This window comes from Elgaria multicarinata, chromosome 18, assembly GCF_023053635.1.
Source record: "Elgaria multicarinata webbii isolate HBS135686 ecotype San Diego chromosome 18, rElgMul1.1.pri, whole genome shotgun sequence".
Classification (NCBI taxonomy): domain Eukaryota; kingdom Metazoa; phylum Chordata; class Lepidosauria; order Squamata; family Anguidae; genus Elgaria; species Elgaria multicarinata.
This window is the reverse complement of record NC_086188.1, coordinates 3,552,414-3,567,742: the sequence shown is the minus strand read 5'-3', so window position 1 is coordinate 3,567,742 and position 15,329 is coordinate 3,552,414. Positions and strand designations below refer to the sequence as shown.

General features: G+C 46.8%; 1 protein-coding gene across 1 annotated transcript in view; it reads right to left on the bottom strand.

The window, feature by feature from the left end:
• Positions 1-2,026, bottom strand: part of MYO18B (myosin XVIIIB) — a 147,579-nt gene extending 145,553 nt beyond the window's left edge. The window contains exons 1-2 of the mRNA XM_063143958.1: positions 1,902-2,026; positions 1,007-1,164 (exon numbers count right to left, since the gene is read on the bottom strand). Coding sequence (XP_063000028.1) covers positions 1,007-1,164; positions 1,902-1,938 — 195 coding nt within the window. The 5' untranslated portion in view covers positions 1,939-2,026. The remainder of the gene's footprint in view (positions 1-1,006; positions 1,165-1,901) is intronic.
• Between the last annotated feature and the right edge of the window lie 13,303 nt (positions 2,027-15,329).

The following is a 15,329-nucleotide window of genomic DNA, read 5'->3' as shown; positions in this document are numbered from 1 at the left end:
CGTCTCTGCAGACCTGAATATAGTTTTGCTTCTGAAATCTTATTGGGCGGCAATATTGCATATATTTCAGGCGGCGCTTCCTAGCTTCCACTATTTCAAGTGTTCCCACTAGTACTCCCTTCCAAACTTAATCAATCCCTTTAATTTACTCTCATTGATTTTATTCATTTATCCTGGCAAATAACAGCAGGTCACATCTACGGTCATTAAAGTAAAGAGTGATGCACTGTCATTCCCAAGCATGAAAAGGCTGTTTGCTGCTGGGTTTTTTGGGGGTTTTTTTGGAAAGATAATTATCCCTTAATGGTTTTAACTAAACTTCTCTGCCAGTTTTATTAGTTAATGCTGAGAATATTCAATTATAGGAAGACAAAAAACATGGTACTTTCTCGGAATAAATGGCTTAAACGGTGAAGACCAGCCTGCCCCATTCTACCCTCCCCGAGACGTTTGGGACTACAATTCCCAGCATTCCAGGCTATTGGCTAGGCTGACTGGAATGCATCTAGAGGGCACCGGGTGTAGCAGCTGTAGCATGTAGTTAAAACGACAACTGATCAAATGATGATATAGATTTAAGGGCAGAAACAAGTCTTGGTGAATTGTCCAAAGTTGTAGCATTACTGAAGTTAAGCAGGTATGGACCCAGACCACCCCCTAGCCGAAGCTCTCTGGGCGGTTTACAAAAGAGATGACATGTTACGTCCATTTTAAACTAGTCTTCTTTACCATGCTCTTTTGCTTCCCTGTCTGGAAAAAGCTCAGCCCCAAAGCATGCAATGCCAATACGCTTGTGAAGAGAGAGTGTCTCTGAGAATATGCAGACTGCTATCCCTCACCATAACCAAAGGCAAAAGGGCAGAGCTTGCAGGATGTTCACCTGGCATTTCTTTTTCTTTTCTTTTTTAAAGACAACAACCACAAAACCCCAATTTATAATAATAACGGGATGTTTGAGCCTTTGGGGTCTCATCCCAGCCGCCCACCCCCGCCCTGCCTTACTTACATCGTCTTTGGAAATTAATCCAATCTTCTCTTTCGATTTTGCTTCTTTGGACTCCTTTTCTGTTTCCCGCACAAGCTGCTTGATGAAACCCCCAGGAATGACGGAGAAAAGAGGGGGTGGAGATGTGGGTGGGGGGCTACGGTCTTCTTCCCTTATCTGTTTGCACAAGCAAAGGTTAGGTTATTGGACAGCGCCAGGCAACACTCTTCCACTAAAATCCTGGGCACACGGGATACAGGCGAGACCCGCCAACAACAGACGTCAGTTACTTCTACAACCAGGGGAGAAAAAAAATCTACTCTCAGTTAAGATTTCCTAAGAGGAGTCTCAAAAAGGACAGAGAAGATACTTAAGATAGGTAAAAGCCAATGCATGGATGACATTTATGCATGCAAGGTCTGGAATGCAGGTTTAGTTGCAGAAGGACAAACTTTTTTAAAACACACACACACGCATTCTTTTATTCCACTCAAACAGGCATTGCAGGATTTTAAAACTGTTCAAGAACCTGCCAACCTGTTCGACCAGGTGCAAATGTGAGGTGAATGCACACGGCATGATCAGCTGACAAAAAATTAGAATCTGTTTCCAGCCAAAAGCAAGCAAATGCAGAAGGTACAATCAACGCAGAGGAACTCACAATGAGAAGCTAAAACCGAAAGACATTTATAGGGTAAGCAATTATTCTTTAGTGGATTGTGCTAGTGAGAATTTAGTTAGCATTGGAAGTGCTCAGGGACAGCTACCGGGAACTGGTGGACATTTGCAGGGTTTTGATTGGGTTTGCAAAGGCAGAGGCGTTAGAGGAGGGCAACGATCCGCCGCCCTCGTGCCACGGGATCATGCAACTCTCTGCACGCAGCCCTGGCAGTGTGCAGGTGAACACCACTTTCCTTTTGCTCCCACAGAGCCAGACGTGATGAGATGGCCATGCTGATGTGGTGAGAGTGTCTCAGAGGTTATGGTGCTTCAAAGATGGGACACAAGGAATGAGGCTTTATGAAGATGTGGGAGACGTGCCTGCAACAGGACCAGAAATACACACGGTGCAATGGGGAAGAAAAAGAAGGAGGAGGAAAGGGGAGGAGGAAAGAGGAAGGAAAGAAGGGAAGGAAGGAAAAGAGGGAGAGATTTGTCAAACAAATCATCTATAAACACAACTGCTTCCTTTACTCTACAGTCTTGGTGGGAGTTCAGGACTCTTGCAGGGAGATGAATCATTCCCTTCTATTTTTCTATATCCATAAATTGAGAGAGAGCACAATTCCATCAGGCTACAGGCTTTTCTACACACGTGATTTATTGCACGTTCATTAGCAGGTCCTTTACATGACGTCGTCAACCTCCAGGATGTCTCCCACACTTTCCCCCTTTATCCCACTTTCAAAAAGATAGGAGACAACGTGAAAAGGGGTGTAATTCCGATCTATCAGCTGTGTGAAACGCCAGTGTAGCGCTCTAATGATAGCGTCATGTAATGGCTGTAAATTGAAACACAGAGACACATATAGAACTTGCCAAGAAAGGACTTCCCTCAATTCAAACTGTATATCCGCCATGTAACGAGACCCACTGTAATCCCGCAGAGAAACCAAAAACAGAAAGCCCCAGTAAGGATGTGGGAGCTTTGCTTAATGTAGAGAAGTTCTAAGAGTCCTCAGGGAATTCTTACCATCATAGTAATTCTCAGAGGAGGCAACGCAAGAGATTGTGAGCAGAAACCTCAGTCACTCTCCACACTGCATTTCCCAGGATTTGTCGTGAGAAAGTGACAGTTAAAAAGGTATAAATCCCCAATATAAATCGTTAACATAGATACGTCCCCTATGATGCAAATCTCTACACAGTTATAATCATCGCCTCTCACTGCCAAGGAAAACACACCCAAGATTCTTTTTAAAACTGGTTGTTTTTATGCATAAGTGTGGCACCACTAGGCAGAGTTGCCCTCTGTAGTGACACAGATGAAGCCTCCAGCATCCAGAGTGAATCCCTAGAGATTGTTTTAGCTGGGAATCAAACCAGAACCCCTGGGTCCCATGTGACCTGAGAGACCTCTGTGGCTCAAAGTGGGCTATTGTCCATGAAGAAAAAGGAAAGGAACCTTTCGTGCAAGCACTGAGTCATTACTGACTCTTGGAGGGACGCCAGCTTTCGCTGACATTTTCTTGGCAGGCCTTATAGCGGGGTGGTTTGCCGTTGCCTTCCCCGGCCGTTATTACCTTTCCCCCAGCTAACTGGGTACTCATTTTACCGACCTCGGGAAGATGGAAGGCTGAGTCGACCCGAGCCGGCTGCCTGAAACCAGCTTCCGCTGGGATCGAACTCAGGCCGTGGGGAGAGTTTCGGCTGCAGAAACTGCTGCTTTACCACTCTGCGCCACACGAGGCTGTATTGTCCATGAAAGCTAATGCCAAATAAATGTTTGAGTCATTATAGGGCCAGAAACCCCTTTGTAGCTTTGGCTGCAATAGATGGACCCAGCTCCCTCTCTGGAAATAACCAAGTAGCAACCCTACAACAACGGTACGATTCTTTGGAGCTACCCCAAAGCCCTGGATGTCATTACATTCTTTGGAGCTACCCCAAAACCTTGGATGCCATTACATTCTTCGGAGCTACCCCAAAACCTTGGATGCCATTACACCCGGCCAAGCACTGGCACTCATGCAGTAAAGCCTATGTGCACCAGTTGCTGGGGAACATGGGCAGGAGGGTGCTGTTGCACTTGTGTCCTGCTTGTGGGTCCCTGGATGACAGCTGGTAGGCCACTGTGTGACCAGAGTGCTGGACTAGAGGGACCCTTGGTCTGATCCAGCAGGGCTCTTCTTAGATTCTTGGGTTCTCTCTCCCAGTGGAGCCCTTGAAGTCTGACGCCTGCAAAGGGATTCCCAGGAGAGACAACTTGCTGACCTTTTCCTGCTGACCTTGTGGAAATCTGGCCTCCGCTGCTTCTCCTTGGAGCCACCTGGCTCATTGGCAGCCCAAATACCTCTGTGTTCAAGTCACTTTACTGTATGCCGAGCGGGACGGACAGGCTAAGGGGCTCCTGCCTGCGTCCCAGGGGCATTGCTGCTATTCTTGGGTGAAGCACGAACAAGGTTTGCCAGCTCCTGCTGAGCAGAAGGCTGGCTGCATCATTAAACCTTCCCAGCGCCTCCTTCTTCTAAAGAAAGTAGCCCCTCCAAGGTGGGAGGGGAAGTTCTGCATGCGAGTTGATCGCCTCTTGGCACAGCACCAACGAGAGCCCTGCGGTGATAGAATCAAGGCTTGGGCGGGACACCTAAAGACCATCCAACCCAACCCACTAGGCTCCAGGCTGAGCCATCCATGCGCTCTGTTCCCCGAGGGGATGTAGCGAGAGCTCACATGGACCCCACAGCCAATCAAGAGAGACAATGTGTTGTAGTGGTTAGCGTTTGGGGCTGGGGTGCAGGAGACCATGGTTCTAATCCCCACTCGGCCATGAAGTTCACAGGGTGACTTTGGGCCAGTCTCACTGACTCTCAGTCCAACCTACCTCACAGGGCTGTTGTGGGGATAAAAGTGGAGAGGAGGAAGACCGTGAAAGCTGCCTTGAGCTCTTTCAAGGGTAAAAGAAGGAGGAGGAGGAGGAGGAAGAGGAGGAGGAGAAGGAGAAGGAGAAGAAGAAGAAGAAGAAGAAGAAGAAGAAGAAGAAGAAGAAGAAGAAGAAGAAGAAGAAGAAGAAGGGATATAAATGTAATAATTAATAAATAAAACCCCTTTGATTCACCCAGGTGCTGGACCTCCAGAGGACACTGGAAGGCCCACCTTCATAAGAAGGACAGGACCTGGATGCTTTCTAGGCTAGTATTTATTTATTACATTTTTATACCGCCCAATAGCCAAAGCTCTCTGGGCGGTTCACAAAAATGAAAACCATAATAAAACTACCCACAGGTTAAAAACACAAATACAAAATACAGTATCAAAAGCACAACCAGGATAAAAACCACGCAGCAAAATTGATATAAGATTAAAATACAGAGTTAGAACAGTAAAATTTAAATTTAAGTTAAAAAGAAGTTTTAAAATACTGAGAGAATAAAAAGGTCTTCAGCTGGCGACGAAAAGAGTACAGTGTAGGCGCCAGGCGGACCTCTCTGGGGAGCTCGTTCCACAGCCGGGGTGCCACAGCGGAGAAGGCCCTCCCCCTAGTAGCCACCTGAGACTACTAGGCAGTAGTAGTCTCCTACCTTTTGCCCAATGCTCAAGGCAGCATTACAAAGTTAAAACACATACAGTTAAAACATATAAATGTTTGTTCTAAACTGAAGTTTGAAATGTGTGGAAAATTTTTAAATTTTAAGAAAGTTCAGAGCTCGAGCTTTAATAGCAATTAATACCTCCAGCAGCTTACGAAAGCCCTGGTTCTTTCCCCAAGGCAGACAGGAACGAGAAAGGCATGCACCCACGCCAGCTTCCAACATCCACAGTTCGGCGCCATGGCGCGTAATTGAAGGGGAAACAGTATTTTGCAAGAAGCCAGCTACATGGCGCAGGGCCTGCGTGGCCATGGTGGGGAAATCACCACCGGCTGCAACATCTGGCACATCTGTACAGGAAGGATCAGAAGCGTCCGGCCCCTGAAATCGGAGCCATCCAGACATGTCTCGGCTGGCCGCAAAGATTGCGCACAGACAGCAATGTGGGACTGCTCTAAGGAATCCTATCTGATCGTTCCAGGAACTCCTAGATATAGAAACTGCAGGCAGCTGCAGGCAGCTCCTACAGAAAGGCACCTGGGTGGGTCAGCTGCCTGCAGACAGATGGCTTTGTTCTGACTGCATGGAAGCAAGGTTGCCAGTGGCCACACAGAAGGGCTGTGCACGCTTCCCTTTGGCCAAAATCCTAATCAGGGTGCATCTCGGAAGCCATTTCCATGCCACACGTGATGCCTTGGTCAAATTCCAGTTCCTCCTCTCCTACGAGGAAAGGCAGGAGCCCGGCAGCTGAGCGTCTGCCTTGCTTGCAGCAAATCACAGCTTCAGTCCTGGGCATCTTCCAGCAAAGCTGAGAAAGACCTGCCTTGCAAATGAGTCATAAGCCAACAGGGAAAACATAACAATGTGAAAATGCACACTGGTTTCTGACCCAGAGTAGCAGCCAGTCAATTACTGGGATGTAATCTGGTGGCGTGATGCGCTCTATTGCTCGGAGAACCTAAAGTCAGAGCTTAAAGGGTATTTGCAAATCAAATCAACCTCGATTCACACACCCATCTCATGCACTCAAGCCTCCTGCAGGATCACCGTCTCTCGGGCACGTTTCATGTGCCTTTGACGCTCACGTCCACGCCCACACACAGAAGAAGCAGCGTTTCTCATCATCTCATCTCCGTGAAAAGAAAAACCTCACGTTTCGATGTCTGACTTCCACAAATGTTCAAGGCAACGGGGCCTCCTTTGGTGAAAAAGGGGCACCCCCACTTCCACAAAAGCACAGAAGCGGAAGAAGACACGGAATAACGGGCTCAAGTGACAGGAAGCCAGATTCCGGCTGGACATCCGGAAAAACTTCCTAACTGTTAGAGCAGTACAACAATGGAACCAGTTACCTAGGGAGGTTGTGGGCTCTCCCACACTAGAGGCCTTCAAGAGGCAGCTGGACAACCATCTGTCAGGGACGCTTTAGGGTGGATTCCTGCATTGAGCAGGGGGTTGGACTGGATGGCCTTATAGGCCCCTTCCAACTCTACTATTTTATGATTCTAAGAGGAGGAGGAGGAGGAAGCAGCAGCATATGCTAAACATTACATTTTTAGATTCTTTGTCGTCCACAGGATATATTTCTCCAGATTCCCATGGACACAAACTCACAGACGTCTCCCTCTGCTAAGAGGCTCATTGTACCCAAAAGGCAACATTAAACCAGGGTGCAACTCATGCAAACAGAATCATGGCCTTGAAAGAGTATTCTATAGCACTTAAGTCCTGCAAACCAAAACCCAGGCAGCCATCTAAACGGCGGCTTTCCATCAGATACGCTTTGCTATGATAAAGATAACAACAAAAACCACAATGCATGCAAATGTAGAGTAATGTAATATAAACCACATAGAGATCTTATGATGGCAAGCAGTATGTATGCATTTACGTATGTATAAATAAATGGCAAGGGACAGATTTAGGGGTCCCTTCTAGTTTTATTACTGAGGTACAAGATGGGGTGGAGGAATGAAAACATTTGGTATGTTTTTGCATTTCTCCCCGTGATCTGGGGTAAAGAAAGGGAAAAAAGGACATTTGGGGAAGAGGGAGGAGTGAAAAGAAAGGGAAATAGTCTAGGAAATACTCTTTCATACACTGAAGGGTTTAGTAGGAAAAGAAGGTCCGTGGCTCAGAGGAAAAGGACTAGGTTCAATTCCCCGTATCTCCAGATAGAGCTAGGAGAAATTCCTGCCTGAAATCCTGGGCCCTGTCTTCACGTCACCGAGTTAATGCCGCCTTCCCCCCAAAACCCCACAGTTTTTCTTACGTGGGATGGCGTCAGGTAATCCCAACGCTGAGGAGGGAGAACGAGGTTTACAGTAGTCATCTGGGTACCAGAGCCATGGGCCCCTCTTCCTGGTGGAAGGTGACCAACCGCTGTACTGACCTCACTCCTCTTGAAAAAGTTGGGGTAAGTCCCCGACTTGAACAATGTGCAGTTTCGCAGGAAACACATGTGGTGGCTGCAAAACTGCAGCTGTGCCATATAACTGACGCAGACCAAATTCGTAGCCACTGTGCGGCTTCCCCCGTGTTTAGACAGCCTCCTGGAGAGCCTTTGCTGCCAGTCAGTGTCAACAACATTGAGCTAGATGGATTAATGATGTGACCCAATGGAAGGCCACCTCCAATGTAAATTCAAACACATACCTGTACATATGACTTGCCCCCATGGGGTCTTCTATTATTTCTGAGTTCAAAGACCATAGATCTGCATTTGCTATTGACAATCAAGTAAACACCGTTATTTTATTCCCCCCCACAAAAAAAAAATTTTTGTTTCTCCTTTGTCGGAAAATGTCACCCTCTCCTCCCCAATGCCTTCAGAATTATTATTTTTTTACGTCTTTCGATCTTAATATTCTGGACTTCGTCAGTTCCTAGATCAGACAATCTTCTACACAAAAGTTTACAGAATGGGATTGAAATGCCCTGTTTGCCAAAGAAGCTTTGCTCGGGAAAGAACATAACATAAGAGCATCAGAAGAGCCCTGATGCTGGATCAGACCAAGGGTCCATCTAGTCCAGCACTCTGTTCACACAGGGGCCGGCCAGGGACCTACAAGCAGGACATGGTGCAATAGCACCCATGTTCCCCAGCAACTAGTGTATGCGGGCTGACTGCCTCTGATACTGGAAGTTGCATTTAGCCATCAGGACTAGTAGCCATGGGTAGCCTTCTGCTCCTTCTCCAGGAATTTGTCCAACCCCCTTTGAAAGCCATCAAAAATTGGTGGGAAATGAGGGTTTTTCCCTGGATTCAGGGAGCGTGCTTCCAGCTTTCTAGGGGCAAAGAAAGGGCAATCAGCTTCTAGTGGACAAATCATCCAGAAAGTAAAGAAATATAGATTCCTGCCCACTTAAATCGTTCCTGAAGCAACATATATGATTACATACATTCACATACACACCAGCCATATGCCCAAGGATTAACTCCAACCAATTGCCAGCCCCTGGTCTTCCTGTAGCCCTTCTTCATACCTCTCTAAAAATAGCCCTCACACCCAGCAACCAGCACACCCAAAGAAGTACATTTTTGGATCCCAAAGCGGGGGCTCTCCCCCATTCCCTTCCAGATCACCCCCACCCCGGTGGATTTCTCCCCACCAAGCAAACCCAAGGGTGGTCTACCTTCTCTATTAGCAGCACTGCCAGCAACAGGATGGGGGCCTTCCTATACAAACACCCCCCGGCTCTAGGAGCGGCTACAGGTTCCTACCAAGCGCGGAAAAGCAAAGGCAGCAGGAGGGACGTGGCTCGAAGAGACCCCCTCCCCTTCCACCCCGCCCCAGATGAGAGCAAGCAGCTGAGCCGGGAGAGGGCATGTCATGGCTAAAAATACCCCCAGGCATCAGGCCTGGGAGATGGCTGAGTGACAGGGCCAGAGAGACCGCCGGAGGGCTCAGCCAGCCAGCCGGGTCAAGGGGAAGGGGTGGGAAATGAGTCCAGGTGCCCCCTCCCCCTTTGGGCACATCTCAAGGGTCTGTTCCTGCACGCACAACACATACACCCACACCTTGTCCCCAGACCGCATCAGGCCTGTGCTTGGCCACCCAAAACAAGAACAGGCACAAAAGAGATAGCTTTTAGGTGAAACTTACTAGCAAGTAAGCCCCGTTGAATACAAACGGACAGAGGCTTTCGCAGTGAATCGCAAAGAGCAAGGCTTCTGTTCGTACAAGAACGCCCATGTTGAAATGGGTCAGCTATGGCGGTGTTTTGAAACATGTTTCTAATCGAGGTAGAACCATTGATAATGCAGCTCATTGATATATACTTCCATTCCTTCCACCTCTTGGTCTTTCCTTCTCACTTCTGACTTTGGGGGACTTTTTTTGACTATTCATTTGTGTCTCTCTGTACGAAGGGGATGGGTGCAATTTCAATATACAATCACTCCGTTGTATTAGGGATGTGTTGTTTTAAAATCCTGCCCCATTAAATCGTTTAGACTGCAGCTGTGTGCTCATATTGTTGCATGCGTTTGCATATGTGTGTGTATACACACACACACATCAATATTTTTGTTTCTCCCTCTCCCAAATCTGAAGATTTGTCACCTTCTAAACATCCTGTGAATGGGGTTCTTTTCCCCCTCCCGTGGCAAGAGACTTTTGTTTGTAACAGCACCACTTGGCAATTTATACAGTCCTTTTCGCATGAGCTCAGAAGCATTCAGAAATCTTGGCAACAGCCCTGTAAGGTAGGACCATATGGCAGAGCGGAGCCGGGGTGAGGCCGAGGGAAACAGATGACATCTTGCCAACGGAGCGGCGTGAATTCGTGGCAGATGGGAATTTGAATCATGCTTCAGGCTGGTAAGCCGTACGCCACACTGGGGTCTCTGTGTCCAGGGCTTCCATGTGAAGCCCTATAAATATCCCAATCTTGCAAAGGGCTCCAGAGGATTTCAGGCCAATCTATGCCCAGAGGCTCCGGGTTTTCCCTCCGGGCCCTCGCTGGCCCTACCACCATCATGGCTGCCTGCCAAGGTCTTCATGGCTTCCCCCAGATGGGCTGCTGCTGTCACACACACACACACACACACACACACACACAAAACACAACACACACTGCCTTTCCAACCAAAGACCGATCCCGCACAAAAGCCCAAGGGGGTAAACACAGCTGCTAAAGCCCATCACTGCCTTCCGCTTGTAAGGGGGCTCCTGCAGTTCCTCCAGGCCAAGCACAGCCAAGGTCTTTCTGCTGAGCAAACTGTGCAGGATTGCCAACTTTTTTGCAAACTGCAGCTTGATCTGCACGCCTGAGCCACTAAGCAGGCTGAGCTGAGGGAGAGGACAGTGGGGAAACAGGGCCATTCCACCAGCCCTGCTAGAAGACTTGATTCGTGTGATTTGCACGAATTTGGCCACAGCTTGGACAAACTGTGAAGGAATCTGCACAAATCCCAGAACCTTCCCAACAGAAAAATGCACAAAATTCCAGAGAAATCCGCAAATTCGCTCGACTCGCTGCAGATCACGGTGGGCGTCACAGCGGGAACTGAAATGATGTCCAGGGGGCTAAACCTAGGAAAACCCATCAAAATCCACCCCCACCCCCAAATGGGTTTATCCAATATCCCTACCCTCAACCAGTTTGCCAAACTGAAAGGCCTCAGTCATGTACATCCCGGACAAACTCGAACACACCCAAGTTGAGTCTTCCAATTGGCTTAGAAGCAGGTTTGACCCCACTCCCCCCTGCAAAGTGCCTCCGACACGGGTGGGGGTCCTGGCTGCAGGCGTACCTGGCAGTGAGGGTGTCAGGCCGCCATTTTACTTTCCCATACATTAGGGTGACCATATAAAAAGGAGGACAGGGCTCCTGTATCTTTAACAGTTGCATAGAAAAGGGAATTTCAGCAGGTGTCATTTGTATATATGGGGAAATTCCCGCTTCATCACACCAGCTAAAGCTGCAGGTGCCCTGCCCTCTTTTAAATCTGGTCACTCTAGTATAGCTCCTGCACTTTAACTGTTGTGATGAAGAGGGAATTTCACCAGGTTCCCCATATATACAAATGTCACCTGCAGAAATCCCCTTTTCTATGCAACTGTTAAAGATACAGGAGCCCTGTCCTCCTTTTCATATGGTCACCCTACCATACATCATCTTTAGGGTGGATTCCTGCATTGAGCAGGGGGTTGGACTCGATGGCCTTGTAGGCCCCTTCCAACTCTGCTATTCTATGATTCTATGATCTCTCTGGGTCATTGTGGGACATTAACAACAAGCCAATGTTTCGGTAAGGACCGAGCAAAGTCAAATAATTGACTGGATAGAAAAAGATGAAAGGGTCAGAGCACTGAATCAAACCGTTCCTAGAACCAGAAACAGAAGCTAGGCCTTAGCTAGACCTAAGGTTTATCCTGGGGTCGGCCCTGCCTGCTCCCGGGATCCCATGTGTGTCATTCAGATGCACAGGGATGACCCCAGGACGATCACGGGATAAATCTTCGGTCTAGCTAAGGCCTGAATCTCATTCCTCTATACAACAAGCAAAGTATAGGAGTGGGTGACGTGCCCCCTCAATATTCCAAAATGCAGATATTTGGTCATCACAGGACCCAAAACATAATTGTTTTGTGGGTATACCACATTTGACACTTTTAATAGTTCTGTACACAAATTCAGCTATGCCTTTTTTTTTTTAAGATATTATTTTCTTTCCAATGAATTAAAGAACTGTCTTTAGACCTGTGTAGGGTGGTCTGCTTTCGGTTCGCCACGCGTCTTTCTTTGGAGTTTTGTTCAACTAATCTTCTAGAACATTCTGCTGCCAGCCATGGGAAGGATACAACCCGTCCGAATTTCAAAACAACTCTATCAGTTATGCTGGTCTATTTAACACCAACTTTGAAGTTATGTCTAATCCAGTGGTTCTCAACCTGGGGCGCTCCAGATGTGTTGGACTGCATCTCCCAGAATGCCCCAGCCAGCAGCTGGCTGGGGCATTCTGGGAGTTGTAGTCCAACACATCTGGAGTGCCCCAGGTTGAGAAAGGCTGGTCTAATCCCTTTAGCAACAACTATAACAGTTATGTCTACCGAACCCCATGAATCTCCATTTTGACCAGATAAGGTCTTCCCCAGGCATTCCTATAGAATCCCACAAGTTTAATAACATTTTACAGTAACTGATAACGTTGCAGAAAATACACTTCCTAAATAGGACAACAACTGATACCGTGGCAGAAAATAACACTTCCTAAATAGGACAATAACTGATAACGTTGCAGAAAATAACGTTTCCTGAATAGGCAATTTCTAACGCGGGTGTATGGTCTTGATAAAGGCGAAATAAGCCTTCTTTATTAGTTGAAGGCGAGGTAGTCCCTAATTTTTGCAAACCGCCCTTCCCAGAATGGGTAAATACTATCCAGACCAGTCACCCAACAGCCCGTCGATGCCACAGAAGACGTGATGCAGTTGTTTCGAAATTATGGCGGATTGTGTATATATATGTCAACCTATTGGCACAATTGTACTTTTATTTCTGTCCTAAATTTGGCAACTCATTGGGCATTCTTTTCGGTCTCTTGCATCAGGAGTGTTTATATTGACAGCATTATTGGGGAAGTTGTCCTTTTTGTTTGGTTCACCATGGGAAGCAGCTTTTTCCTCAGTCCTGGCTCTCAAGGGCCTTGCCTTGGGCTTCCTCAGCACACCCTCAACACTATTCAAATCCCCATTTCAGACTTAATCGATCGATGCCATATCAACCACTCGGCAGCCAGGCCTGCTCGGCTCTTCCTATTACAAACTGATCCCTTTTTTCCCTCAGGTTTACTTGCGTCTGAGAGAAATTAAATTTTACCTCAGCTTCTTAGCGAGCAGACCCAGAGGCACTGTAATTCAGAAAATTCTACAAATGTCGCCGTGTTAAGTCTGTAAAAACGGAGACTATGTGAGGAAACTTGGAGACTAATTCATTTGAGGAAATAGCCGGAAGGAACTTTAAAGCAGTTGTTCTCTCTGTTTGCAAAAAGAAACATGCGTCTGTTTGGCTGTGAGGTGATTTTAAGAAGGGGCTGACCTACTTGTAAGCACAAGATGACCAACTCCACCTCATGGAGTCACCATGCTGATTTTTCCTCAACTCTCCATCTTGAGTTGGGTCACCATCCCATTGAGTCCCGCCATTCACCCCTTGAGATCATTAGCCCCAGTGACCCCAGACTTAAATATAGCCATGTCTCTCTCCCTACGTGGGCGTAAGGGCCGCACCGCTTGGAAGGCCAGCATAGGCATCTAGAACGACGTGACACAAGAAAGGAAAGCACATCCTAAAAAATGTTCAACCCTCTTTGTGGGAAGGTGACGCTTTGAGGATTTTGAAGGAAAATCCAGCTGCTCCAGACATTTTACTCCACTGAGTAAAGATGCTTCTTCGCTGATCCAAGTTGCCAAAGGCTCCCAGGGATAATGTTTCTGGATGACGTTGGCGGTTACTGGATACCCTGAAAAACTGAGGCATTGCTTGCTTTGAGGAGAGAATGACTAACTACCCAGGATGAGTTGCCAAAGGCCATTTGGCGTGCGCATGGCGCAACTTTGCGACCTGGCCTCAGGCAGTTACACACTACCTGCAACACTTTTACCACACTCCGACCACCAGTGTTGAGCCAACTTTAGGGATTCTGGTTAGGAAAAAAAACCACCTTTCTTATACAAACTAGCAAACGCAAACTGCCTCTGATCCTGGCGGTAACATATGGCCATCATAACTAGTAGCCAAGGATAGCCTTCTCCGCCGTGAATTTGTCTAATCCCCTTGTAAAGCTATCCAAGTTGGCGTCCATCAAAATATCTTGTGGTAGCAAGTTCCACAGGTTAACTACATGCTGTGTGAAGAAGTTCTTCCATTTGCGTGTCCTGAATCTCCCACCATTTCGCCTCAATCATTTTAACAAATGTATTGACACCCTCCGATATTCAGTAGGGCTAAAACCGCGTCAATATTTACCTCATGGAATATAATATCAGCAGGCCGCACAAAATGAATGGTATTTACATCCAGAAAGAGAGCAATGAATTATTCCGGATGAACCGCTCCCATGTTGGAACGAAGAGTAGAAAGTCCAGCATCCAGGGAGAAAAATTCAGATAAGATGAAAGAATTCCAAGCTCATACCTACTCACGCGTAGTAAAACCAAAAGAAATACTGAGAGATGCACTGTTTAGGCAAAACTACAGCGACGGAAACTAGAAGCAGAGTAAGACAACGTTGCATCTTTCGTCTATCTGCTCCATGACCGAAACTCCTGCTTATAATTTTGTTTTATTTAATATGGAAACTTGTGTTTTGGATTTGAAGGACTATACTAATGTGTTTTGTGTCTGATCGATGTGATCAGACATCTTGACGTGATCTTGTGTCCGAGACAGGTGAACTTTTATAAAACGTCTTCAACAATGCAGCTTTGTTTAATGATGTAATATATTGCAGGAGGCAGCTGGAATTGGGGAATTGTATTCTCTGACACCCCGATTCTAAATACAGTTATGTGACAGCTGACATTCTGTTGAATGGGTTTTACTTCTATTTAAATGGCCAGGGTCCAAAGAGCTTTATTTAGGTCCATCCCAACCTTGGAGATTAGTGCAATTTTACAAACTGCTTTTGAAATTCTGGATTTTGGAAGTTGTTTGCCTGCAGGGAAAAAGTGGCCCTCCACTGGTACTGCTGTTCAGAAAACAGCTCATGCCCAGAGCCTAGTTGGTTCACATTTTTCCCCCATCCGTTTTCTTTTTATGAACTATGAAACCTTCTAGCCATTCATTTTATCCTGGTTGTGCTTTTGTACTGTATTTTATGTCATGGTTTTATACTGTTGTTTTATACTTTGAATGGTTTTAATTTTTGAGAACTGTCCAGAGAGCTTCGGCTATTGGGTGGTATAGAAGTGCAATAAATAAATAAATAAATAAATAAAATATTAATTGTTGCATTTATATCCCACCTTTTTTCCACCAATGAACTCAAGGTGGCATACATAATCCTCCTCCGCTCCATGTCATCCTCACAACAACCCTGTGAGGTTGGGTGGGCTGAGAGTCTGTGACTGGCCCAGTCACCCGGTGGG